Source organism: Physella acuta, unplaced genomic scaffold (genome assembly GCF_028476545.2).
Source record: "Physella acuta isolate Inbredline_101_S28 unplaced genomic scaffold, ASM2847654v3 ptg000335l, whole genome shotgun sequence".
Taxonomy (NCBI): domain Eukaryota; kingdom Metazoa; phylum Mollusca; class Gastropoda; family Physidae; genus Physella; species Physella acuta.
The window spans coordinates 1219889-1245921 of NW_026731854.1; the positions used below are offsets into that span (position 1 = coordinate 1219889).

Consider the following 26033-nt stretch of genomic DNA (forward strand, 5'->3'; position numbering starts at 1 on the left):
TCTCCTGTTGAATGTAAAGTTAACCTGGTGAGGTGTCACAATCTCTTGTTGAATGTAAAGTTAGCCTGGTGAGGTGTCACAATCTCCTGTTGAATGTAAAGTTAGCCTGGTGAGGTGTCACAATCTCCTGTTTAATGTAAAGTTAGCCTGGTGAGGTGTCACAATTTCCTGTTGAATGTAGCCTAGTGAGGTGTCACAATCTCCTGTTGAATGTAGAGATAGCCTGGTGAGGTGTCACAATCTCCTGTTGAATGTAGCCTGGTGAGGTGTCACAATCTCCTGTTGAAAGTAAAGTTAGCCTGGTGAGGTGTCACAATCTCCTGTTGAATGTAAAGTTAACTGGTGCCGATGGTTGCAAGAATATCCTATGTACAAACTGTGTGTAGTCTAAATTGTAGTCTTATATCAGAACATTTACTTGTGAAATGTTGACAAGTTTACACTTGAACGTCATGAAAGTCTATGCCCTTACCTTGACAGTAGTGTGATAAAGCTCCTGTTTAGAAAATCGACGTCCAATACAATTCCTGGGTCCATAGCCAAAGGGCAGCACGGCATGTTTTGGTATGACGTCATCCAGATGGCCATCCTCCGACCTCAGCCAACGCTCGGGTAAGTAGGTCAGGGGATCGTGAAAATTCTGCTGGCACGTCAGAGCATTAGCCAGGAGGATCTGTACCTGTGAGGGAATTGTGTATAGCCAACCTTTTTATACATAGCTATAGATTAGTACTGGTAGTCCCACGCTCAATGGTTTATTAATTCTTATTATAAGTTTGTGTTGATCTAATACGGAATTCAGACGATAAGTTATTAAACAATGCAACTTTAGTTTACTGTACCAATAGTTATTTCATTATACCCGACAACTTAAAGAACATTAGCCCAAAAAACATTTTGACACTTGTCTAAGTCAATCTATCAGATCGTTTGTTATATTTTAAAAGAATACCGTGAGCAGGGATACACGGAGCAGGTATAAACTGGGAGCAGGTATAAACTGGGAGCAGGGATACACTGGGGGAAGGGATACACTAGGAGCCGGCATACAATGGGAGCAGGGATATAATGGGAGCAGGGATACACTGGGAGCAGGGATACACTGGGAGTAGGGATACACTGGGAGTAGGGATACACTGGGAGCAGGGATACACTGGGAGCAGGGATACACTGGGAGCAGGGATACACTGGGAGTAGGGATACACTGGGAGTAGGGATACGGTAGATGAACGGTGAAAAGTTTAGACCTACCCCTGCTGGGATGTGATAGTTACTTAAGACCACATCACAAGGCAGGACCCGCATAACTCCACTGATGGGGTACAGCAGCCTGTGTGAGTAAATACGATAATAATGTAGTTTTAGAAATCTTTATAACTATGATAACTATGTACCTTTATAAATCTTTATATCTGTGATCTGAGTAAATACGAAAAGAATGTAGTCATAGAAATCTTTATAACTATGATAACTATGTACCTTTATAAATCTTTATATCTGTGATGTGAGTAAATATGATAATAATGTAGTCTTAGAAATCTTTATAACTATGATAACTATGTACCTTTATAAATCTTTATATCTGTGATCTGAGTAAATACGAAAAGAATGTAGTCATAGAAATCTTTATAACTATGATAACTATGTACCTTTATAAATCTTTATATCTGTGATGTGAGTAAATATGATAATAATGTAGCTTTATAATATTAAATTCGATTTAAAGAAGTTATTATAATATTGATGCTCTCTATGTAAATAGTTTCGTTGAAATAAAAAACATCTGCACATTTTAAAATGCGCTTTGTAGAACAAATCCAAAGACGACCTAAGCTGACGAAAAACCAATAAGCCTAAAACAAACGAACCTGAAAACAAACGAACCTAAAGACAAACGAACCTAAAGACAAACAAACCTAAAAACAAACGAAACTAGAAACAAAGGAACCTGCAGATAAACGAACCTAAAACAAACGAAAATAAAGACAAACGAATCTAGAAACAAACGAACCTTCAGATAAACGAACCTACAAACAAACGAACCTAAATACAAACGAACCTAAAGACAAACGAACCTAAAGACAAACGAACCTAAAAACAAACGAACCTAAAAAACGAAACTAAAAAAACGAACCTAAAAACAAACAAACCCAAAGACAAACGAACCTAAAAACAAACGAAGCTAAAAACAAACGAATCTAAAGACAAACGAACCTAAAAACAAACGATTCTCAAAACAAACGAACCTAAAGAGAAATGAACCTAAAAAACGAACCCAAAAACAAACGAACCTAAAAACAAACGAACCTGAAGACAAACGAACCTAAAGACAAATGAACCTAACAAAAAACGAACCTAAAAACAAACGAACCTAAAGACAAACAAACCTAAAAACAAACGAACCTAAAGACAAACGAACCTTAAAACAAACGAACCTAAACGAACCTAAAAACAAACGGACCTAAAAACAAACGAACCTAAAGACAAACGAATCTTAAGACAAACGAAACTAAAAACATACAAAACCTAAAGACAAACAAACCCAAAAACAAACGAACCTAAAGACAAACGAACCTAAAAACAAACGAACCTAAAGACAAACGAACCTAAACGACTCTTTGACACACGCCTTGAGGTACTGCATGTGTTGAAGTGTGTCTGCCGTCAGGGGCTGATCGTGTCCCAGCCAGCGTCTGACCTCTTCAAACAGCTGATGAAATATATTTAAAAAATATGAAGTATAAAGGCCTATAATAAACTTGGTTTTTTAGTAACAGCTTTGGTCTCTTCATATTCGTTTTTCTTACTTTCACTTCCTTTAAAACCTTGTTATTACAAACCCTTTCAATAGTTCAACCGTGACGACACAGTTTGTAGCGCTGTACAACCCCTACAATGTGTGTTAGCCAGTCGTGCTGAGAGGCACATGACACAGTTTGTAGCGCTATACAACCACTACAATGTGTGTTAGCAAGTCGTGCACACAGACACGGTCATATTGCGTGAATATATAGCGGTAGATTTAACCTGCACGGGAGCGGATCTCACATCTGTATACGCTCGAGGAAACTTACATTCAGCCTGTTTAAATTATTACTTCATCGACAACGGTCGTTTATTTATTGTTATTAATTTTATGTAGCAGACACATTGTTATATCTAGTCTATTTTTGGCCATTAATGTTGATGTTGGTACCAAAAGGCTGTGTTTAAACGCGATTTTTTAAAGTGCTAAATGGTGTTAAGACTGGAACCGTTAGTTGTAAGCAGGAACACAGAACGTGCCTGATAACGAGGCTTATGTCAAAGCACCCTGCACTCAAGGGTCAAGGTTTCCACACCGTCTGACGTAAAAACTATTTATGTATATAGCTCGGTACAGTTCACAGTTATAGGAGCGTGTAGGCCTGCTTGTAATGTTTAATAGTCCGGACCAACGTATAGCTTTACAAGCGGAATGTTGTGTTGATTGTGTGCAACGTTTAGGTACAGCTCATGGTTTGTAAACTTATATTTCCATTAACTCTAAATAGCCCGGATTACATATTGGTGTGGAAATTTCCCTAAAGCTCCTGTTTAACATTCAGAGGTTTGTGAACATGTTTCTTTAATAAGAAATTTAATATAATTATGAATTTAATATAATTGTGTACTTCAAAAACCTATACAAACTAGATCTATAAAAAAAAATCACTAAAACACCTGCTTTGCAACAAGTGCTGGTAGCTACGATGTTCATTCTTTTGTTTAAATAGTTGTTCACAAAATGGGGTATTCTGCCTTAGTAGGGTCGATTTCAACTATTGAGTTATTGGGCCATAATTAACGCATGATTTTCGAATGGTTATGTTTAACTTCTAAATGTTATAATAAATAAAAGTTAAAATCAGATTAACCCTGTTAAAATGATGTAAACCTAATCTAACAGACTCTGAATAAATGGCAGCACTAAACAGATGGATAAAAGCGGCACTCGGTACTCAGTGCAGGCGACACTGGATGTCCACTGTATCCGTGGATACGAGGAGTGAGCAGGTCAATGCCCGACCCTTCCAAGAGATTCCCGGCCCACGAGGCATTTACTTGTGGCCGTATATTGGTATCATGCTGCATTATAAACCATTCTGTGAGTACAGACTTATTTCATGCTGCATTATAAACCATTCTGTGAGTACATACTTATTTCATGCTGCATTATAAACCATTCTGTGAGTACATACTTATTTCATGCTGCATTATAAACCATTCTGTGAGTACATACTTATATCATGCTGCATTATAAACCATTCTGTGAGTACATACTTATTTCATGCTGCATTATAAACCATTCTGTGAGTACATACTTATTTCATGCTGCATTATAAACCATTCTGTGAGTACATACTTATTTCATGCTGCATTATAAACCATTCTGTGAGTACATAGGCCTACTTATTTCATGCTGTATTATAAACCATTCTGTGGGTACACACTTATTTCATGCTGCATTATAAACCATTCTGTGAGTACATACTTATTTCATGCTGCATTATAAACCATTCTGTGAGTACATACATATTTCATGCTGCATTATAAACCATTCTGTGAGTACAGACTTATTTCATGCTGCATTATAAACCATTCTGTGAGTACAGACTTATTTCATGCTGCATTATAAACCATTCTGTGAGTACATACATATTTCATGCTGCATTATAAACCATTCTGTGAGTACATACATATTTCATGCTGCATTATAAACCATTCTGTGAGTAGAGACTTATTTCATGCTGCATTATAAACCATTCTGTGAGTACAGACTTATTTCATGCTGCATTATAAACCATTCTGTGAGTACATACATATTTCATGCTGCATTATAAACCATTCTGTGAGTACATACTTATTTCATGATACGTTGTAAATTATTCATTGAGTACATACTTATTTCATGATACGTTATAAATTATTCAGTGAGTACATACTTATTTCATGATACGGTATAAACTATTTAGTGTGAGTACATACTTATTTCATGATACGTTATAAATTATTCAGTTAGTACATACTTATTTCATGATACGTTAAAAAACATTCAGTTAGTACAAATATTGTATATTACATTATAAGCTATTGAGTGAATACACAAAGCTTTATGCTGTATTCTAAAACACTCCGTGAGTTAAAATTGATTTTATTGCTACGTTATAAACCATTCATGTATATCTAAGCAAAGTAGGGTATCTTGGGATGTACGTCTGTCACGCTATTCCTTACATAAATTAGATCGGGTATTTGTGGGAAAGTTTCAGAGGAAAAAAAATATATTTAACCTCAATATAACAGAAAAACTATAGTGATCTTAACAATCGCGTTTAAGGTGACCAAAACTGATCTAGCCTGACTATATGTTTTTTTTTTCAAAATTAGATCGACCACTTACAGGAGCACCATAAACATAAAATTTGGCAAGGAAAGACCCAGGGTACCTGGAAAAAATACCAAAATCTCAGAAATGTAACATTTAGGGTTTGAACATTGACCTTTTTTACCGCCCTGTTTTACCTAAAGGGACTTAACTGCGTCAAGTATTTAAACTTTTAGTTTTCAACGTAGTTTGACTGCACGCAAAATAAATACAGAAAATATCTGAAAAAGAAAAAAGTTCAGTTAAAATTTATATTAAACGGTTTTCAAACCACTGCGAAAAAAAAATGAAGTAATAACGATTAATAATAATTATCTGCTTAATTGCTTCTGTAAAGAAAGCAAATAAATCTCTCTCTATATAAAGCAATTTATGTTTGTGTGTGTGTTTGTTTGTCTGTTTGTCCTTTATGCATTACTACACCTCTCATCACATCGCCGTGAATCTTTGGGAAGTTGTTGAGAATATTCCTGGGGAGGTTTCTGCGGAAAAAAAATTTCAAATTCGCAGGGGTGGCGCCAAGGCAGGGCGCGATTTGTTTTTCTCTATATACGGTATATAAAAATAAAAGTCGATTTTTTATTTTGACACCATTCATCTGATCGCTGTCAAACTTTGGTGAGTTCATTAGAACACTGTAAGGAGAGGGTTCTGTAAAAAAAATCATTTTTAATTTCACAAGGGCGGCGCCACGGGAGGGTGTGATTTTTCTCTATATACCGTATATAAAAATAATAAAAGTGAATTGCCGTGACACCGTTCACACCATCGCCATGAAACTTTGGGAAGATGTTGAGAATATTCCTGGGGAGTTTCTGCGCTAAAAACATTTACACACTCGCAGGGGTGGCGCCCCGGCAGGGCGCGATTTGTTTTTTCTCTATTTACGGTTTATAAAAATAAAAGTCTATTTCGGTTTCACACCGTTCATTCGTGTACCATGAAACTTTGGGGAGATGATTAGATCACTAAATGGTAGGGCTCTGCAAAAAAAAAAAATTTTAATATTGCAAGGGCGGTGCCCCCGGGGGGAGCAATTTTTTTCTCTATACACGGTAAATAAAAAATAAAACTCGGATACTGTTAATCGGAGCGCCATGAAACTTTAAGGAGTAGATGAGAATACTCACGAGAATATTTCTGCGAAAAAGAAAACAAAAGTTTCTTATAGGCGGCGCCATGTAGGGTACAATTTTCGTCAATACACAGTTTGACGCCCAGAGTTTTAGATCGATTATGTTGGATCTTGGCATCCGTTAATCGAGCGAATAAGGGGTACTACTATATTCAGCGGTAAAACTACAACAGGATTCTAAAAAATAACTTTGTAACGCGAGGAAATGCTGTACAGTTTCGTCACCTTGCGAAAGATGAAAAAATAAATTTTTGAATATGAGGAGCCTACTGTAGAGTTTCGTCACTTTTCGAATGATGCAATAAGCATCTATTATTAGACGATCCAGTCAGAAATTGAAATCGAGCATCTAATAATAGACCATTAGTAGCGCTAGCATATTGCATCAGTCACACTGATGTTTAAAACACGTGAAATAATTTTTTTAGGTGTTAAATAAAAAAAAATCCTGTTCATTTATGTCACTTTAGCGAATGACGAAATCTGCATCATTATTAACATGATGCTATTTGGCACGATGGCGCCTGTTAGTTTTAAGGAGCCAGGGGCCGTACGCTGCGCATATGCGGTAGTGTAATCGGGGGGTGGGGGGGGGCTCCTGAGAGCGCCCCTCTACGTCCCTGACACATGGGTGGTCACCGAAGTGTGTTCTACCTCATTATTTCGGTGAGTGATTAATGTACACTCAAGGTTTTCATGCGGTAGTGTAGGAAAACCCGTGTCACGGTAATTATTATCCAAGCGCAGGCATTGTTTCCATTTAAATAACACAGTTTTAGAAAAGAAGGACACGCGTCTAAGAACATATGATTATTAATGCATTGGTGATATCCTTCTAACTTATTTCGTCAGACTTTCATCTATCACCGCGGCAACGCGCGGGGGGCGGGTACGCTAGTCACATATAAACAATGCCAATCATTAATGATTTTAGTGTGGATTTTCTGAGGCACAAGTGTATTTACTTTATTTTTTAGCATTGCAATGTTATTTTAACACTGCTATTAAATAATTAAAGCGGTTATTTGGTACAAAGCATTTAGTGACAAAACTCTAATAATGGGAAATGAAAACAGTTTCGACGTAAGGTCTTCTACTGTTAAATAGATGTGGTTAATTTTTCTCTGTAAAACCTGCAAGTTGTTATTTAATGCAATTTTAAAAACTTAGTTATATGCCTAGTTTAGAGTGGTATCAGTGGCGTAGCCAGGATAGTCTCAAGGGGAGGGGGAGGGGGGTTCCAATTTTTACCCGGGGACAAACTTTCGATTTGCACCCCCCCCCCTCAAAATTTCGATTTGCACCCCCCTCATACTTTTTATATATATACCGAGGGGTCTATGGGGGGGGGGGGGTTATGACCTCCCCCTAACCCCCCCCCCCCTGCCTACGCCACTGAGTGGTATAGAGCGATGCTTTTCCCCTTTCATTTTAATTAACTAAACTTCTGCTATCTAGAATATTAATTAAATTTAATGACATTTATTTATGATGGAAATATATAAGGTTGTTAAATTGTAACATAATTATTTAAAACGACGCGATTCGCGATACATTTTTGTCGTGTTAAATTTGGTCGTAGTTTCTGTGTGCATGGAAGGGATGGGGAATGCAATGCCCAAAAATTATATAGAGGTTTCGTGGCCTAATGAGATGTTAAATAACGGTACACAGCTGTGTACGTTTCATATAACATTATAAAACACATCAATTGACAATTTTGGGGTTAGGCTTTGATGATATTTCTGATAAAGGTGTAAAAATGTTTAATTATGTTTTGCGAAACTTAAAATTTTATGAATTGCTGTTTTAAATGCAGCTTTATACAATGCTCTTTAATTTGTCTCAATAAAATATTTTTTTTAAACAAACAAACATATCTGCGTTAGCATTTATATTTAAAAATGGCTAAAAATGGCTGAAGCAAAGCCTGGCCGATAATGGCTAGGTAAGTATATATTTATTTCATATAACACTATAAAACACATCAATTGATATGAAATAAATGGTCAATTTTAAACAGATAAATGGGAGTATTCATGCCACATTATAGACCTTAAAGCTATTGCACATAAGCTGGTGTATATTCATGTGTTCGTGTCGTATGTACACATGTGTATACATCTACGTGTCCTCGTGTATACACGTGTGTATATGTCTAGGTGCTATGGTGGACAAACGTATGTATATATCTCCGTGTCCTTGTGTACACATGTGTGTATAATGACGAGGTCTAACATCGTTTCTCCACCAGCTCCTTACACTGCTGAAACAACTCACATGCTACACCGATAGATGCACAGAAAATACGGCCCTATATTCAAATATCGGTTGGATAAGATCTCCGTCCAGACGAGCAACCCAGAAGACATGGAGACTATATTTAGAAACGAAGGCAAATTTCCCTACCGTCCAGCGCCAGACCTCGACGTTGTCTACGCAGAGAGAAACGGACATAAGAAGACCCTAGGATCCTTGTAGGTTCAAGATAATGCCTAGCATATACGTATTTACCTGACGTGTTAAAGATACATTCTTTGATTTATACGAACCAATACAACGTAGTGGGTCTTTATATCGCCCTTCACCCTAACTTCACACTTTATTATAAATATAAGACCCCCACCCACTCTCCTAAATTTACAATTAAGCCGACAACCCCTCTCCTCTAAACCACAATATATTAGTTGAGTTTCAGTTAGCAAAAAAAAAAATAATACCGATATATTACTTATATATAAGTGTGTTGGCTAGAGTGATTTAGCCGAAAAGAAACTTTCACAGTCAGTTCTAAAAAGTTTGAAATATATGTGACGAGCGAACATTTATCCTGCCGACAACGCCAATTGTAACGAGCCAACAGTTACCATGCTCGCAACGCCACATGTAATGAGATCTAATTGCCTGTAGTGCCACGTGTTAACGAGTTTAACCACTCATTCTAGACAACATTGACCACAGTATAGATACTCAAGATGCAGGTTCGCTATTGATCCTTTATTACATGAATCAAGAAATGCTTCATAATAACACAATAAATCAACAGGAATGCTTCTCAATAATAGTCTGAATCAACTGACCCCTAACAGTCCTTCACTAGGCTTCATATAACTGAATCCACATGTCTATAATCCTCCTTAACACAATACGGCTAACCCGTTCTATAACCGACTTGACATAGTCACACAGACTGACTGATCTAAGCGAGCGATGAAGATGGAAGAGAGCTCGCTGAAACGGGAAGAGAGAGTCTGTCTTCCAGTCTGCCCGAACCAGCCGTCGCCTTCCCATATATATATCCCCTTCATAATCGTACTCGTCTCCGTACTTGTATTCCTCCGTAATCGATACTTGTACTCGATCTCCGACCACCAGTTGCGTAGTTCAAACGTACAGACCGTAAAATAACATCTGCGTCCTATCCATCAAAGTTGACAGGCCGTCTGAATACCGTTTCCCAAAATAGCACGCGCCGGCTTTGAGGTTGTTATCAGCCCGACCCAATAAGCCACCTGTTATCGGTTGCATCAGACCAACACTGTGTCTCGGCTTCTCGTTCGTTATCATTTGTAACTGGTAGTTAGGCCTACCCCAGTTACATCCACCCCTGCTTTTTTTGTGTGTTTTCAACCACAAACAACGCCTGGCAGGTGCACTCCTCCAAAGTCAATCGCACAGTCGTAAAAAAAAAAAAAATCTATTGTTCCACTCACTGTCCACGACGTTCCATTCGTATACGATTGACAGTTCTACCTATTTCACATATCAACTGTGTCTACACCATCTTTCTGAGACACAAAACAGTTCTAGAATTCACATCCACCCTTTCCATTTGGTGCCTTCACCAGTTCACTTCTATAGCTCTTTGAACAGTCTGTTTTCATACCAGCGCGACCATGAAAGAATTGATGGTTGCTGACAAAAAATTTCGTATTCCTTCTGTTCCTTAAACTTCTCCGCGGACCACTTATCTGATGGTCTACTGTCTCTCTGCTTCTGGAGGGACCGGGATCCTCATTGTTGCCGGTATCCTCCCCTTGCGTATCGCTGTTGTTCTGTTGATGGTGATATGGTTCCGGAATGGGTATGTGAATTTCCGTTATAACTTCCGGTTCCCTAATTGTCTTGGGTTTCTCTGTGTGTAACTGCTCTTCTTGCCTATTCCAATATTTCTTTAATTGAGCAATATTCGCCCACCGATCCGGTTTGGCGTGATCGATGGGTCTTATCTTAAAGGGGCCACCTGCTACTTTAGGCATCTCCACGACTTGCCATATCTCCTGTCCCCAGAGATCGTGGATTTTGTTTCTGCCTAACGGGTGGCTACGCAGTAATACCCTGTCATTCAGTTTGAATGGCGGGTCCTTCGTCTGTATCGGCGGTTCCCTTCGCCGAGATTCATGTTCTAGTCTTTCCTGTACTACCCTGTACATTTCTCTAATTCTTCTCATATGTTCATTCACATATTCCAGTGCGGTGTATGAGCCAGTCATACTCTCCCTTTTTCCTAGGAACAAATCAAGAGGGAGTCGAGCCTCTCGTCCGAACAGCAACATGTATGGCGAAAAGCCGGTTGTGGCATGTGGTGTGCAGTTGTATAGATATACCAACTCTGGGAGAAAATCAGGCCAACGTTTTTTCTGTTCAGGTTCTAGCGTACGCAGCAAATCATGCATGCTGCGGTTGAACCGTTCACACTGTCCGTTTCCTTTCGGATTAAATGTGGTTGTTCTAGATTTGTTGATCCCGTAGTGGTTGCACAGTTGGTTAATTACTTCTGACTCGAAAGCCCTTCCTTGGTCAGAGTGTAATTGTCTTGGTATGCCATATTTGATGAACCAATGTTGTAATAAGACCTTTGCCACTGTTTTGGCGGTCTGATCTCGCGTGGGCACCGCCACCGTCCATTTGGTGAATACATCAGTCATTACCAACACATGTTCCGTCCCATCCGATGATTGCTCCAACGACGTAAAGTCCATAGCCACAATCTCTAGTGGTTTTGTCGCCAGTAGGTGTCCTGATGGCTGTCTCATTTTGACAACTGGCATTTTCGCATGCTGACACCTCACACAAGCCTCACAATGGCGTTTGACCTCCATTTCCATATTGGGCCAGTAACACCTCCGTCGTAATATTTTGTGGGTTCTGTCCTGACCCTGGTGTCCTGCCCTGTCATGTGCCAACCTTAGCACTTCTCCTCGTAATTGTCCCGGCACCACCACCTGGTGTATTGTGCCATCAATTTGGTCATGAATTCTCCGCATGAGAACACCATCCTTTATACTGAGACGGTTCCACTGACTCAGTATTTTCTTTGTTTCTCGACCAAATTGTTCTCTTTCCCTTCTTCCTGGGAATTTTTGTTCCTGGACGTATTTCAATAGCGGTTGTAAGCCACTATCCGTTCTCTGGGCATCTCTTATCTTTTGGTGATTAAGGCAATTAAAATCACTATTGTCCATATGTTCGGGCTCTGCGGATATGTGCTCCACCCCGGTCTGCCCGTTCTGCATCACTTGTACCCCATGAGGGATATCTGTTGACGCTCTGACCTCACATATTCCTGTCAGCGTTTCTTCCTCATCACCCGGTTTCTCGTAAGGATTCCTTGATAAGGCGTCCGCATTGCCATTGGACCGCCCCGGGCGATGTTTTCTCTCTAGGTCAACGAGTGCCAATTCTGCTGCCCATCGCTGTTCGATGGATCCCAGCCTTGCTGTAATTTGAAGTTCTTTTTCAATATCGGATAATTTTTCTAGTTTGCCAACACTGTTCTGTTGTCTACTATTTTTATTTACTTCTTCCGATAACAGACGCTCTAAAGATGAACATTTCTCCTGTGCTTTTAATTTGCATGAACTTTCCCTATCCAGTTTCCTGGTTAACATTGAGATCTCATTCTTAAGTCTACCAATTTCTTCCTTATCATCATTTTTCTTAGCCAACAAATTGTTCACTTGAAACTTTTCAACATTCAAGTTCATTTCACAGTTCATTTTTCCACTATCTGATAATTGCCCTTCGAGTCTTGTTTGAGACTCTTTCATTGTTTGTTTCCTTTTGTTTCTTACGCCATAACCTCGCCGCTCTGTAGCCTTGACCTGCCTTACAGAGGGCGATCGTTTCACCGGACAATACCGTGCCATATGTCCGGTTTGTGAACAAGACAAACAAATTGGTCGACCGTCTGCCGTCCATTGGAGTGATGGCTTGGCAGGACGCGGCCGTCCAACCCGTCCCTGTTTTGTACCGTTCTTTTCCTGATTCTCAGCTGTTGACCTGCTTTCCAACCACTTCAAGCGTTGGTCAACCTTCTCTAGGTGGGCCAACAGTTGAGCCATCATGGTCTCCATCGTGTCGGCCCCTGTGGGTGGGGATTGTCTCTGTTCAGGCACAGAGACTTTGTCCACCGAACAGTTCGATTGGTCCTCATCCTCGGACCTGCGGATCGCTGAGTTCCTGACCTGAAGGAAGGTCAACTGCTGGTCTCTGTGGACCTCCTCCTTCAACTCTCTCCTTAAGATCGGGGTTGCTAGCCCCTCGATGAACTGGTCCCTCAGTAGGCGTACATCAATGTCCGGTGATTTGCCCTTTACCAAATCAAAGGCCCTGTTCATCCTGTGTGAGTACTCCATCACACTCTCCGCCATTCTCTGCTTTAAGCCCACGAATCCCGATAGCAGTTGCACTCCCGACCGTCTCTCCCCAAAGGTCTCCATAATCAGATCTAGCACCTTATCTGGATCTGATTGGACGGTCCTATCGTGGCACTTAACCTCTGCCCTAACCGTTTCACCTATACTGCCCATCAGCAGTCTTAATCTTTCCTCTGGTGACATATGTCTCGAGGCCCAGGCCGCTTTGACCTCTTCACTGAACCTGTTGGTTAAAGTTGGGTCTCCGTCCCCGTAAAATTTGTTAATATGGGACTCTCTGGGTAGGACCACTATATGGGTCTGCTTCTCGTCCAGAGTAGACATTTTCTTCCTTAAGTACTAAAAAAAAGAGAGTTCTTTCTTACCGTGTGTGTATGAAAAATTTTTCCTCGTTCCTCAATTTTCACAGTTCCTGAATGTCCGAATTCACACACACACTAAACACAGTTATGCACAAGGTTGACTATAGGTGCCTTAAACGGCAAGTCTAGTTGAATTCATCCTGATCGCAGCGCCAATTGTGACGAGCGAACATTTATCCTGCCGACAACGCCAATTGTAACGAGCCAACAGTTACCATGCTCGCAACGCCACATGTAATGAGACCTAATTGCCTGTAGTGCCACGTGTTAACGAGTTTAACCACTCATTCTAGACAACATTGACCACAGTATAGATACTCAAGATGCAGGTTCGCTATTGATCCTTTATTACATGAATCAAGAAATGCTTCATAATAACACAATAAATCAACAGGAATGCTTCTCAATAATAGTCTGAATCAACTGACCCCTAACAGTCCTTCACTAGGCTTCATATAACTGAATCCACATGTCTATAATCCTCCTTAACACAATACGGCTAACCCGTTCTATAACCGACTTGACATAGTCACACAGACTGACTGATCTAAGCGAGCGATGAAGATGGAAGAGAGCTCGCTGAAACGGGAAGAGAGAGTCTGTCTTCCAGTCTGCCCGAACCAGCCGTCGCCTTCCCATATATATATCCCCTTCATAATCGTACTCGTCTCCGTACTTGTATTCCTCCGTAATCGATACTTGTACTCGATCTCCGACCACCAGTTGCGTAGTTCAAACGTACAGACCGTAAAATAACATCTGCGTCCTATCCATCAAAGTTGACAGGCCGTCTGAATACCGTTTCCCAAAATAGCACGCGCCGGCTTTGAGGTTGTTATCAGCCCGACCCAATAAGCCACCTGTTATCGGTTGCATCAGACCAACACTGTGTCTCGGCTTCTCGTTCGTTATCATTTGTAACTGGTAGTTAGGCCTACCCCAGTTACATATATATTTCATATTAATGTAAAAACTAAATTATACGAAACTTGTAAGATAACTTCTAAAATGTAATCTAACTTTAATACGCGTGTTACATATAGATCTGGTTATATTATTCAATATGCAAAATTTTAGAGTACAGTTTACCATCGTTTTCATGTACTTTAAAACTTCTCCAGGCTATATCGGATAAAAGGGTGGGGGGGGGGGGGGGGGCTGAGAAGGCAGAAGCCAGGTGAGCCCGATTTATAGGGTCCCTCATATTTTCTGGTATGAACTGTAGTAAACTTAACCTTACACGTAATTGTTGGTTTTTACAAGAAAACACATGATTGTTTTAATGTTTCTTCTTCTTCTTCTTCTTCGTTCTTAATTTTTAGTGTTGGAAGGGATCGAGCCTTATCTTCCAGAGGGATTGAACTCGAGACTTTTTTTTCGAATCAACCATGAGCTTTGCCGACTCAACCATGCTTCACAATTAAGCGTTACGTGTCAACTGGTTTTGCGCCATTGCGGCCATTGACTCCGATTTCAGCCTGCTTTTCTTTTTGATTTGCTTCCATAGCCTTTGTCCAACCAAGAACAAACTACAAGGCAGCAGTTGTTTGATTTTGGAGTTGTCTCTCCTAGAAGAGTGGCTGTCCCCAGCTAACGAGCCTCATCTGCCCGAGGGTTCGAACCATGAGCTTTACCGACTCCACCACGCCGACCCGTGTTTTAATGTTTGAATCAGAAGCTTTTTCTTATTCTTTCTAAATCTGAAACATGTGCACAACTCATAGTTTAGAAGCTATCCTCACCCCATACCCAGATATTTTTTTACTTAAAGCCCATGCTCCTTAAGACAACACAGTCCGTACCAGCGTTCGCTTATGACAATGCAATTGGTTTAAAAAATACATGTATTGAATTCTGGAAAATTTGTAATGTTCGGCATAACTAGTCAATTAATTTTTTTTCTGGCGACTTTTGTTTCTGTTTGTTAAGTGATCTTTATGTATCCATCAAAGGCGGTCAAAGTATGGCATTTTATAAACCTTTAACACGCCCGCCTCCCGTGTGATCACTTTCTGTTCGGAAAATGGTTGCCTAAAGCGACGCTTCCTAAAATGACAAGAATTGTATTTCTGGAAACACAAAAATACAAAAAAACTGAATCTCATCTAAACAAACTAGACATGTTTAACCCATGATCGGTTTGATGCTTAACAAACTCAATAAATAGTTCAGCTATTGGAAGGCCTATAACTATAGTGCTATAATCCTAACGACAAAAAAAAAAAGTTTTTTTAAAATGCAAGAAGTATATTTTGAATGTGTGTTGAGATGTCGGTTCCTGACGTTGTTAAATAAACCAAATTTAATAAGAATCAAAACTGAGCATAGACTGCATCGACGTGTTTAGGTTTTTCTGTTTTTACAATCACAATGGGTGTTTTAGAAAAGTTCAGATTAACAATAACATCGAATAACCTCGTGTTAGGGCTATTGTGTTTTTATTGTTTAGGATTGTTTAAAAAGACACAATGCATTGTTTAATATCAATTTTAAAATGTTCTTCTGTTAAAAAAACAATTTTATTTTTTAAAATGCTGAAAATTAATTTTTAAAATGGTCTACTGTTGAAAACAATTTTTAAAATGCTTAACTGATAAAACGAAATGTAAATGTTCTTCTGTTTAAAAATAAAAATTTGGATTTTTAAATCTCTAATGTTATAAACAAAAAACTTTGGGTGTTGAAGGAACGGAGAAGAGTGGTACAAAGTGCGGACACCGGCCAACAAACGTCTGATGAAAGCCGACTCAGCACACCACTACCTCGCCCCACAGAACCAAGTCGCGGATGAATTTGTTCACATCCTGTCCACTCAAGAGATGGACGGTGAAGAGATGCAGGACTACTTTTTCCGGTTCGCTGCAGAAAGTATGCACATATCTTACAATTTATATTGTAATTTATTTATGTTTAGTAGCATTATAAAATACTAGCTGCTCCACCACGGTGAATCTTTTTTAAATGTACCAACTTGGGAACAAAACAAACCTAAACACAAACACAAACACAAACACAGCACAAACACAAAAAGAAAACGGAAATATAAAAAACAAAAGAAAACACAAACACAACGCAAACACAATGCAAACGCAAAAAAACTTAAATAAAAACACAAACCCAACACGCAAGCACAAAAGAAAAAACAAAAGAAAACACAATGCGCCAACTATACACACATTTTTAGTCGTTATTTAAATAAACCATACCCAATTATTAATAATAAGTCACTGCGATGCAAGTAAAAATTTCGACAGGTGGTATGTTTACTTTTATGGTTCTAAAATCTATAGCGATGACAGAAGGACTGAATGAATTTCACACTGTGCTAAAGCTGCCTTTTAAACAAAACTGGGCTAAATTTCTATTTCCTAAAAATGATTACCGCAGACCCCCCCCTTACCTCCCCTCACCATCACCACACACACAAACACACACACACCCAGCCCCCGGCTTTATATGTGGTTACAGAGTTGTATTTTTTAAAGTCGATGGAAATCTAAACTCTAAACAATCAATGTTTGTATTTTACTCTTGCAGGTATTGGAGTCGTATGCTTCAATGCGAGACTTGGTTTCCTTAACAAATCTGGATCGGACGACGCAAAAGCCGTTGAATTTCTTCAAGCCACAAAAGATATCTTGGTGCTCTTGCTTCATTCATTTAATGGCACTTCCGTTCTACACAAATGGTTTCGGAACAAAACATATAGAGACTATGAGAGAGCCTACAACATTCTCAAAAAGTCTGGATCTTCTTTGATAATAGTTTATGTATTATTTTAAGATATTTTACAATGTCGAGCATTTAAACGTCAAAATTAATTCATTTTAGTCATTCAGTTGCTTGATCGTTTTTCAGAAACTCAGCTCAACACATCCTTAGGGCTAAGAAAGCTGTAGAAGACAAGCAAAGGGCCGGTACTCTAGACCCAGAAGAGCCAAACTTTCTTCTCTCTCTGACCTCAGAAAACATCATGGATGAGAGAGATATCTGCAACATAACAGAAGGTCTTTATATGGCAGGAACTGATTCGGTGAGACTGACATGATAGGATTTAATCCTTGTTAGTCTATTGATTACGTTACAGAACAAGCAATCAAGGATCTTTACCCGACAAGGCCCACCAAGAAGCTAAGCCCGCAGCCCAAAATAGAATTTCAAAAGAGGTTAAGACGTGTACTTTTAGTTTTTATCCCTAACCCGACACCAACCCTAACCTTACTTCAACCCGAATCCAACCCAAGCCCTAAACCTAAGGGCGGATAAGGATTTCTTTTTATAGCGTGTTTTAAATATTTAAAAGTGTAGACATCAGAAGTAGGTCAAGGTTGCATGCATCTAATAAATTGGAGCTATCTATAAGTGACGGGGCGTAGCTTTTCATGTGGACATTTTTTGCCTTAGTGTCGGGGATTTTCTGGATCTTCTATCCATTTATTTCTTATCAAACACAAAATCAGACGATTTTTATAAAGGGAGTTTCCAAAAAAAATATATATAACTTTTGTCATGGGAACAAAAGAGCCAGATTTCGATAAACTCTCACAAAACAGCTAAACTTTATCTTAGCACTCGACTACGTCCACAGACAGCGAGGAACCTATAAGTTCTCTTCTACAACTTGGCCAAGAATCCAGACAAACAGGAAACTCTAAGACGAGAGGTTCTGAGTGTCGTGGGCACAGACAAACCGGTGGATGCTCAAGCCTTGTCTAAGATGCCATATCTTAAAGCCTGTTTAAACGAATCGTTCAGGTGAGTAGGACATTAAACATGGGGGTTACAATAAGGCCTGTTTCAGTCATCTATTTAGGTGAGGAATATTTGAACTGAACACTATAGTTCAGGGGTCAGAAACCTTTTGAGAGAGAAGAGCCTTACGTTACAATTTTCAACATTTCCCAGTTTTTAAAGAGCCACTAACATTTTTTTTCAATATTTTATTATTTGATTATGGTTAGGTAAGTACATTTGATTTGTTATTTAAAATAAATATCTTTAAATATGAAATAATATTTGTTCTCATAAAAACATACACTTATTTCGCCAGAATAATGAAATTAATAATTAAAAAACAAAAATATAGGATTATAACATTCCACTTGAGAAGCAATTGACTTTTTTTCTCTATACGGTCATCACCGGCTCAGGGTGTGTCTCCAATTAGCCAGGCTGGCCTCAACACGGCAAACTCAATCTAACTGGCTTGAATATCGGTTTGATTACCGTGTATTTGTCGCATCTGTCCTTTGGTTCTCACCAGGCTTATCTTCCTTCCCACTGTACCCAAGGTAAACTCGTACCCGGCTCAACAGTAGGGAGCTAATAACTAAAAAACTACGTCTCTCAAGTCAAATTAATTATTACTGACATATAGGGATATGCATTCTGGATAAAATAACATTCTCCATTTAACGATATTCGAAAAAGTCGGCACTTGGCTAGTGGCAAAAATGTAATAGTCGCCACGGGGCTGGCTACAGCACGGCAGTTGGGCTGGGCCTGGTGCCCAAGCGGCTGTCAGCTGTTCGTTAACTTTCTACTGCACATATTCTCTCTGTTCTTTGATGAGTTATTTTTTTCTTCTGTTGAAACTTGTGTTTCTTTACAGTATAATTTTTTATATGAGTTTTGAAAATGAAATAATATAACTTAATATTTGTTCACTGAGCTGGAGAGCCGCATCTTGACATCGAAAGAGCCGCATGCGGCTCGCGAGCCGCAGGTTGCCGACCCCTGCTATAGTTAGATGTAGGTTTGTTTTGGTCTTCTATTTAGTTGAGGAACATTTGAACTGAATACTATAGTTAAATATATGCCTGTTTCAGGCATTATTGCAGCTAAATAGATCATTTGAACAGAAGACCTAATTCGTATTGTTTAGGTGAATCATTAATGTGCTGTAACATGTTTGTATTATATATTGCAGGCTGTACTACCCAACACCAGGCGGCACTATGCGCATTTTGCCAACTGATGTTGTCCTTAGTGGCTACAAGGTTCCTGCTGGGGTGAGCAAATCACATAATGTTTCTACCAAATCACATAGCAATCACGTATGGTTACAAGGTAAACACATCATGTTTCTACCAAATCACATTGCAATCAAACATGGTCACAAGGCAAACACATAATATTAATTTCACATGGTCACAAGGTAACCATACATGAAATCCACCGCCATATTTCCATTATGATTTTAGTCTAGAACAATCCTTATAGAAATGAAATGCCATTATTTATATTTATTGCTTTGACTTTTTTCTGTGTGACCCCTGTGTAGCAATGGGCTACATCTACAACTGTCCATAGGGCTTGGTTTTGAGCGTCTCTCTTATATTTGTAAGCCGGGCCATGATTTCTTTGGCCGGCTTACTTTCCTTCTTGATAGAAGATTCTAGTCTAAAACTTTCCAAGCGATGTGTTGTGCCACAGGATATTTGGTCTGGCCATCTTCTCTTAAGGATCTGTCGTAAAGAACCGTAAAACAATACTGACTGAACATTTTGTTTAAGATTATTATCCTGGTCTGGAATGGCAAGGCTGTGTAGTTCCATATCGGACGTGTGACGTGTGACGTGTGACGTGTGACGTGTGACGTGTGACGTGTGACGTGTGACGTGTGACGTGTGACGTGTGACGTGTGACGTGTGACGTGTGACGTGTGACGTGCGACGTGCGACGTGTGACGTGTGACGTGTGACGTGTGACGTGTGACGTGTGACGTGAGACGTGCGACGTGCGACGTATGACGTGTGACGTGTGACGTGTGACGTGTGACGTGTGACGTGTGACGTGTGAGTTGAAGGCACACCAGGTCTTCTTGATACGATTTTAGGTCCTGATCTACTCCCACATCCTAGCTCATCCCGCTTCTAGATGTTTGAATTTATTTCTTTTTCGTATATATTACTTTAAGTTCCCTCATAATATCTAAAAATTGAAATCTATTGTAAAATATGTGCTGAAAGATTGTACTGTGTGCAATCATTTAAATTATTTACTTTCTCATTTTACAATGTGTAATTAATTTTTAACTAGACTCCTCTGTTACTGAGTAACCTTGAAGCCTGCAGACATGCGGGTGAAAATCCAGACAAGTTTATTCCAGAGAGATGGATGAGGACGGAATCAGGCAAGAGACATGACGACATACACAGTATGGTCGTATTGCCCTTTGGATTCGGACCCCGAAATTGTATTGGGAGACGTTTCGCTGTGCAGGAAATTTATCTGGCCACTTCTAAGGTAGACATATTTAACACTAATCTCATTATCTACTCTATCTGCATCATCCGATTCTCTACTCCACACACATCATCGCATACTCTACTCCACCCACATCATCACATACTCTACTCCACCCACATCATCACATACTCTCTTCCACCTACAGGTTCTACAGAAACTGAAGATCGATGTCGACGATTCGTCACGTGACACGGAGTTTGTGTACAAACTTTTCGTACACCCAACGACCCCAATCAAGTTTAAATTTTCGAAGATCAGCACTTTCAACTAGAAACTGACTAAACTATTTTGGCTCAACAACTAGACTGCGACTAAGCCATTTTGGTTCAACAATTGTATACTGCATAATTCAATTGTTTTACAGTACTATGCACTGATTTCAAAACCTTTGATCAATCTTTCTATCAACTGACTACTATACTTTACTTAACTACACAATGTCTACAAATTGTTGATTTACTTAACTAGACAATGACTACAAATTGTTGATTTACTTAACTACACAATGTCTACAAATTGTTGATTTACTTAACTACACAATGACTACAAATTGTTGATTTACTTAACTACACAATGACTACAAATTGTTGATTTACTTAACTAGTCAATGACTACAAGTTGTTGATTTACTCAACTAGACATTGACTGAAAAATGTTGATTCACTCAACTAGACATTGACTACAAAATGTTGATTTACTCAACTAGACAATGATTACAAAATGTTGATTTACTCAACTAGACATTGACTACAAAATGTTGATCCACTAAATTGATTGTATACTAACATCTTCGATAACATTAACCGCGTCAAGTGCTTCTCTATTTTGTTTAAATTACAAAATATTGTTTTTAATTTCGATACATAATATTAAAATTTAAAGTAATATCAAAGATGGATAATTGATATTTGTCGCAAGCACGGCATGAAAGTGCGATGTCGTGTTCTCTGATTGTACAAGATTTAAGAGGATTTATCCGTGTGGATAGAACATGAGTTATGTCCCTTTTAACTTTTTGAGATACGGACATCGTAGGACTATAACCAGGGGTCACTTACAGGACTGTCCTACTAGAGACAAGAAATAGGACTGTCCTTATATGGACAACAAATAGGACTGTCGTACTAGAGACAAGAAAAAGGACTATCCTCTCAAGATAACAAACAGGATTTTTACTTGGGGCCACAAGCCATGCCGAACTGCCTTACCAGTGACAAAAAAGGACTGTTCTGCCGACAAATATAATTAAAAAATCAAATATCTATACTTGTAGTTATTCAATATTATAAGAATTGTATTTATTATTGCGCATATTCAGTCAAAATACAATACTTTTTGCAATGAATAGTCTATTAGCTGTCACAATCTGTGTATGAAAATACATTGTATGTAACAAGTCACAATCTCTTGTTGAATGTAACGTTAATTACTGTTATTTATCGCACTCCCCTCCCCTGCTGAATTTCACAATCTCCTGTTGAATGTAAAGTTAACCTGGTGAGGTGTCACAATCTCCTGTTGAATGTAAAGTTAGCCTGGTGAGGTGCCACAATCTCCTGTTGAATGTAGCCTGGTGAGGTGTCACAATCTCCTGTTGAATGTAGGGATAGCCTGGTGAGGTGTCACAATCTCCTGTTGAATGTAGCCTGGTGAGGTGTCACAATCTACTGTTGAATGTAGCCTGGTGAGGTGTCACAATCTCCTGCTGAATGTAAAGTTAGCCTGGTGAGGTGTCACAATCTCCTGTTGAATGTAAAATTAGCCTGGTGAGGTGTCACAATTTCCTGTTGAATGTAGCCTGGTGAGGTGTCACAATCTCCTGCTGAATGTAAAATTAGCCTGGTGAGGTGTCACAATCTCCTGCTGAATGTAAAGTTAGCCTGGTGAGGTGTCACAATCTCCTGTTGAATGTAGCCTGGTGAGGTGTCACAATCTCCTGTTGAATGTAGCCTGGTGAGGTGTCACAATCTCCTGTTGAATGTAGCCTGGTGAGGTGTCACAATCTACTGTTGAATGTAGCCTGGTGAGGTGTCACAATCTCCTGTTGAATGTAGCCTGGTGAGGTGTCACAATCTCCTGTTGAATGTAGCCTGGTGAGGTGTCACAATCTACTGTTGAATGTAGCCTGGTGAGGTGTCACAATCTTCTGTTGAATGTAGCCTGGTGAGGTGTCACAATCTGCTGTTGAATGTAGCCTGGTGAGGTGTCACAATCTCCTGTTGAATGTAGTCTGGTGAGGTGTCACAATCTCCTGTTGAATGTAGCCTGGTGAGGTGTCACAATCTGCTGTTGAATGTAGCCTGGTGAGGTGTCACAATCTCCTGTTGAATGTAAAGTTAGCCTGGTGAGGTGTCACAATCTCCTGTTGAATGTAGCCTGGTGAGGTGTCACAATCTCCTGTTGAATGTAAAGTTAGCCTGGTGAGGTGTCACAATCTCCTGTTGAATGTAGCCTGGTGAGGTGTCACAATCTCCTGTTGAATATAGCCTGGTGAGGTGTCACAATCTCCTGTTGAATGTAGCCTGGTGAGGTGTCACAATCTACTGTTGAATGTAGCCTGGTGAGGTGTCACAATCTCCTGTTGAATGTAGCCTGGTGAGGTGTCACAATCTCCTGTTGAATGTAGCCTGGTGAGGTGTCACAATCTACTGTTGAATGTAGCCTGGTGAGGTGTCACAATCTCCTGTTGAATGTAGCCTGGTGAGGTGTCACAATCTCCTGTTGAATGTAGCCTGGTGAGGTGTCACAATCTCCTGTTGAATGTAGGGATAGCCTGGTGAGGTGTCACAATCTCCTGTTGAATGTAGCCTGGTGAGGTGTCACAATCTACTGTTGAATGTAGCCTGGTGAGGTGTCACAATCTCCTGCTGAATGTAAAGTTAGCCTGGTGAGGTGTCACAATCTCCTGTTGAATGTAAAGTTAGCCTGGTGAGGTGTCACAATCTCCTGTTGAATGTAAAGTTAGCCTGGTGAGGTGTCACAATCTCCTGTTGAATGTAGCCTGGTGAGGTGTCACAATCTCCTGTTGAATGTAGCCTGGTGAGGTGTCACAATCTGCTGTTGAATGTAGCCTGGTGAGGTGTCACAATCTCCTGTTGAATGTAGCCTGGTGAGGTGTCACAATCTCCTGTTGAATGTAAAGTTAGCCTGGTGAGGTGTCACAATCTCCTGTTGAATGTAGCCTGGTGAGGTGTCACAATCTCCTGTTGAATGTAAAGTTAGCCTGGTGAGGTGTCACAATCTCCTGTTGAATGTAGCCTGGTGAGGTGTCACAATCTCCTGTTGAATATAGCCTGGTGAGGTGTCACAATCTCCTGTTGAATGTAGCCTGGTGAGGTGTCACAATCTACTGTTGAATGTAGCCTGGTGAGGTGTCACAATCTCCTGTTGAATGTAGCCTGGTGAGGTGTCACAATCTCCTGTTGAATGTAGCCTGGTGAGGTGTCACAATCTACTGTTGAATGTAGCCTGGTGAGGTGTCACAATCTCCTGTTGAATGTAGCCTGGTGAGGTGTCACAATCTCCTGTTGAATGTAAAGTTAGCCTGGTGAGGTGTCACAATCTCCTGTTGAATGTAAAGTTAACCTGGTGAGGTGTCACAATCACCTGTTGAATATAGCATGGTGAGGTGTCACAATCTCCTGTTGAATGTAAAATTAGCCTGGTGAGGTGTCACAATCTTCTGTTGAATGTAGTCTGGTGAGGTGTCACAATCTCCTGCTGAATGTAAAGTTAGCCTGGTGAGGTGTCACAATCTCCTGTTGAATGTAGCCTGGTGAGGTGTCACAATCTCCTGTTGAATGTAGCCTGGTGAGGTGTCACAATCTCCTGTTGAATGTAAAGTTAGCCTGGTGAGGTGTCACAATCTCCTGTTGAATGTAAAGTTAACCTGGTGAGGTGTCACAATCACCTGTTGAATATAGCATGGTGAGGTGTCACAATCTCCTGTTGAATGTAAAATTAGCCTGGTGAGGTGTCACAATCTTCTGTTGAATGTAGCCTGGTGAGGTGTCACAATCTCCTGTTGAATGTAAAATTAGCGTGGTGAGGTGTCACAATCTTCTGTTGAATGTAGCCTGGTGAGGTGTCACAATCTCCTGTTGAATGTAGCCTGGTGAGGTGTCACAATCTTCTGTTGAATGTAGCCTGGTGAGGTGTCACAATCTCCTGTTGAATGTAAAGTTAGCCTGGTGAGGTGTCACAATCTCCTGTTGAATGTAAAGTTAGCCTGGTGAGGTGTCACAATCTCCTGTTGAATGTAAAGTTAGCCTGGTGAGGTGTCACAATCTCCTGTTGAATGTAAAGTTAGCCTGGTGAGGTGTCACAATCTCCTGTTGAATGTAAAGTTAGCCTGGTGAGGTGTCACAATCTCCTGTTGAATGTAGCCTGGTGAGGTGTCACAATCTCCTGTTGAATGTAGCCTGGTGAGGTGTCACAATCTCCTGCTGAATGTAACGTTAGCCTGGTGAGGTGTCACAATCTCCTGTTGAATGTAAAGTTAGCCTGGTGAGGTGTCACAATCTCCTGTTGAATGTAGCCTGGTGAGGTGTCACAATCTCCTGTTGAATGTAGCCTGGTGAGGTGTCACAATCTCCTGCTGAATGTAACGTTAGCCTGGTGAGGTGTCACAATCTCCTGTTGAATGTAAAGTTAGCCTGGTGAGGTGTCACAATCTCCTGTTGAATGTAGCCTGGTGAGGTGTCACAATCTCCTATTGAATTAGCCTGGAGAGGTGTCACAATCTCCTGCTGAATGTAAAGTTAGCCTGGTGAGGTGTCACAATCTCCTGCTGAATGTAAAGTTAGCCTGGTGAGGTGTCACAATCTCCTGTTGAATGTAGCCTGGTGAGGTGTCACAATCTCCTGCTGAATGTAAAGCTAGCCTGGTGAGGTGTCACAATCTCCTGTTGAATGTAGCCTGGTGAGGTGTCACAATCTCCTGTTGAATGTAGGGATAGCCTGGTGAGGTGTCACAATCTCCTGTTGAATGTAGCCTGGTGAGGTGTCACAATCTGCTGTTGAATGTAGCCTGGTGAGGTGTCACAATCTCCTGTTGAATGTAGCCTGGTGAGGTGTCACAATCTCCTGTTGAATGTAGGGATAGCCTGGTGAGGTGTCACAATCTCCTGTTGAATGTAAAGTTAGCCTGGTGAGGTGTCACAATCTCCTGTTGAATGTAAAGTTAGCCTGGTGAGGTGTCACAATCTACTGTTGAATGTA

General features: G+C 40.0%; 2 protein-coding genes across 3 annotated transcripts; one reads left to right on the top strand and one right to left on the bottom strand.

The window, feature by feature from the left end:
• Positions 1 to 460: 460 nt before the first annotated feature.
• LOC131940899 (putative cytochrome P450 12a4, mitochondrial) lies at positions 461 to 2989 on the bottom strand. The gene is made up of 4 exons (XM_059299805.1): positions 2808 to 2989; positions 2607 to 2710; positions 1252 to 1330; positions 461 to 679 (listed from the first exon to the last, which is right to left on the bottom strand). The coding sequence occupies exons 2-4, from the start codon at positions 2642 to 2644 to the stop codon at positions 461 to 463; spliced, it is 336 nt and encodes a 111-aa protein (XP_059155788.1). The 5' UTR covers positions 2645 to 2710; positions 2808 to 2989.
• Positions 2990 to 3991: 1002 nt separating this feature from the next.
• On the top strand, positions 3992 to 22213 carry LOC131940879 (1,25-dihydroxyvitamin D(3) 24-hydroxylase, mitochondrial). Of its 2 annotated transcripts, none has more exons than XM_059299782.1 (9): positions 3992 to 4126; positions 8797 to 9019; positions 16250 to 16431; positions 17101 to 17305; positions 17422 to 17596; positions 18152 to 18318; positions 19493 to 19574; positions 20605 to 20811; positions 20960 to 22213. In XM_059299782.1, exons 2-6 carry the CDS (start codon positions 8838 to 8840, stop codon positions 18167 to 18169), a joined length of 762 nt encoding a protein of 253 aa, XP_059155765.1. In that variant the 5' UTR covers positions 3992 to 4126; positions 8797 to 8837; the 3' UTR covers positions 18170 to 18318; positions 19493 to 19574; positions 20605 to 20811; positions 20960 to 22213. The 2 variants fall into 2 exon arrangements, with proteins under 2 accessions (XP_059155765.1, XP_059155766.1); XM_059299783.1 differs by lacking the exon at positions 3992 to 4126 and adding an exon at positions 4275 to 4290.
• The last annotated feature ends 3820 nt before the right edge of the window (positions 22214 to 26033 follow it).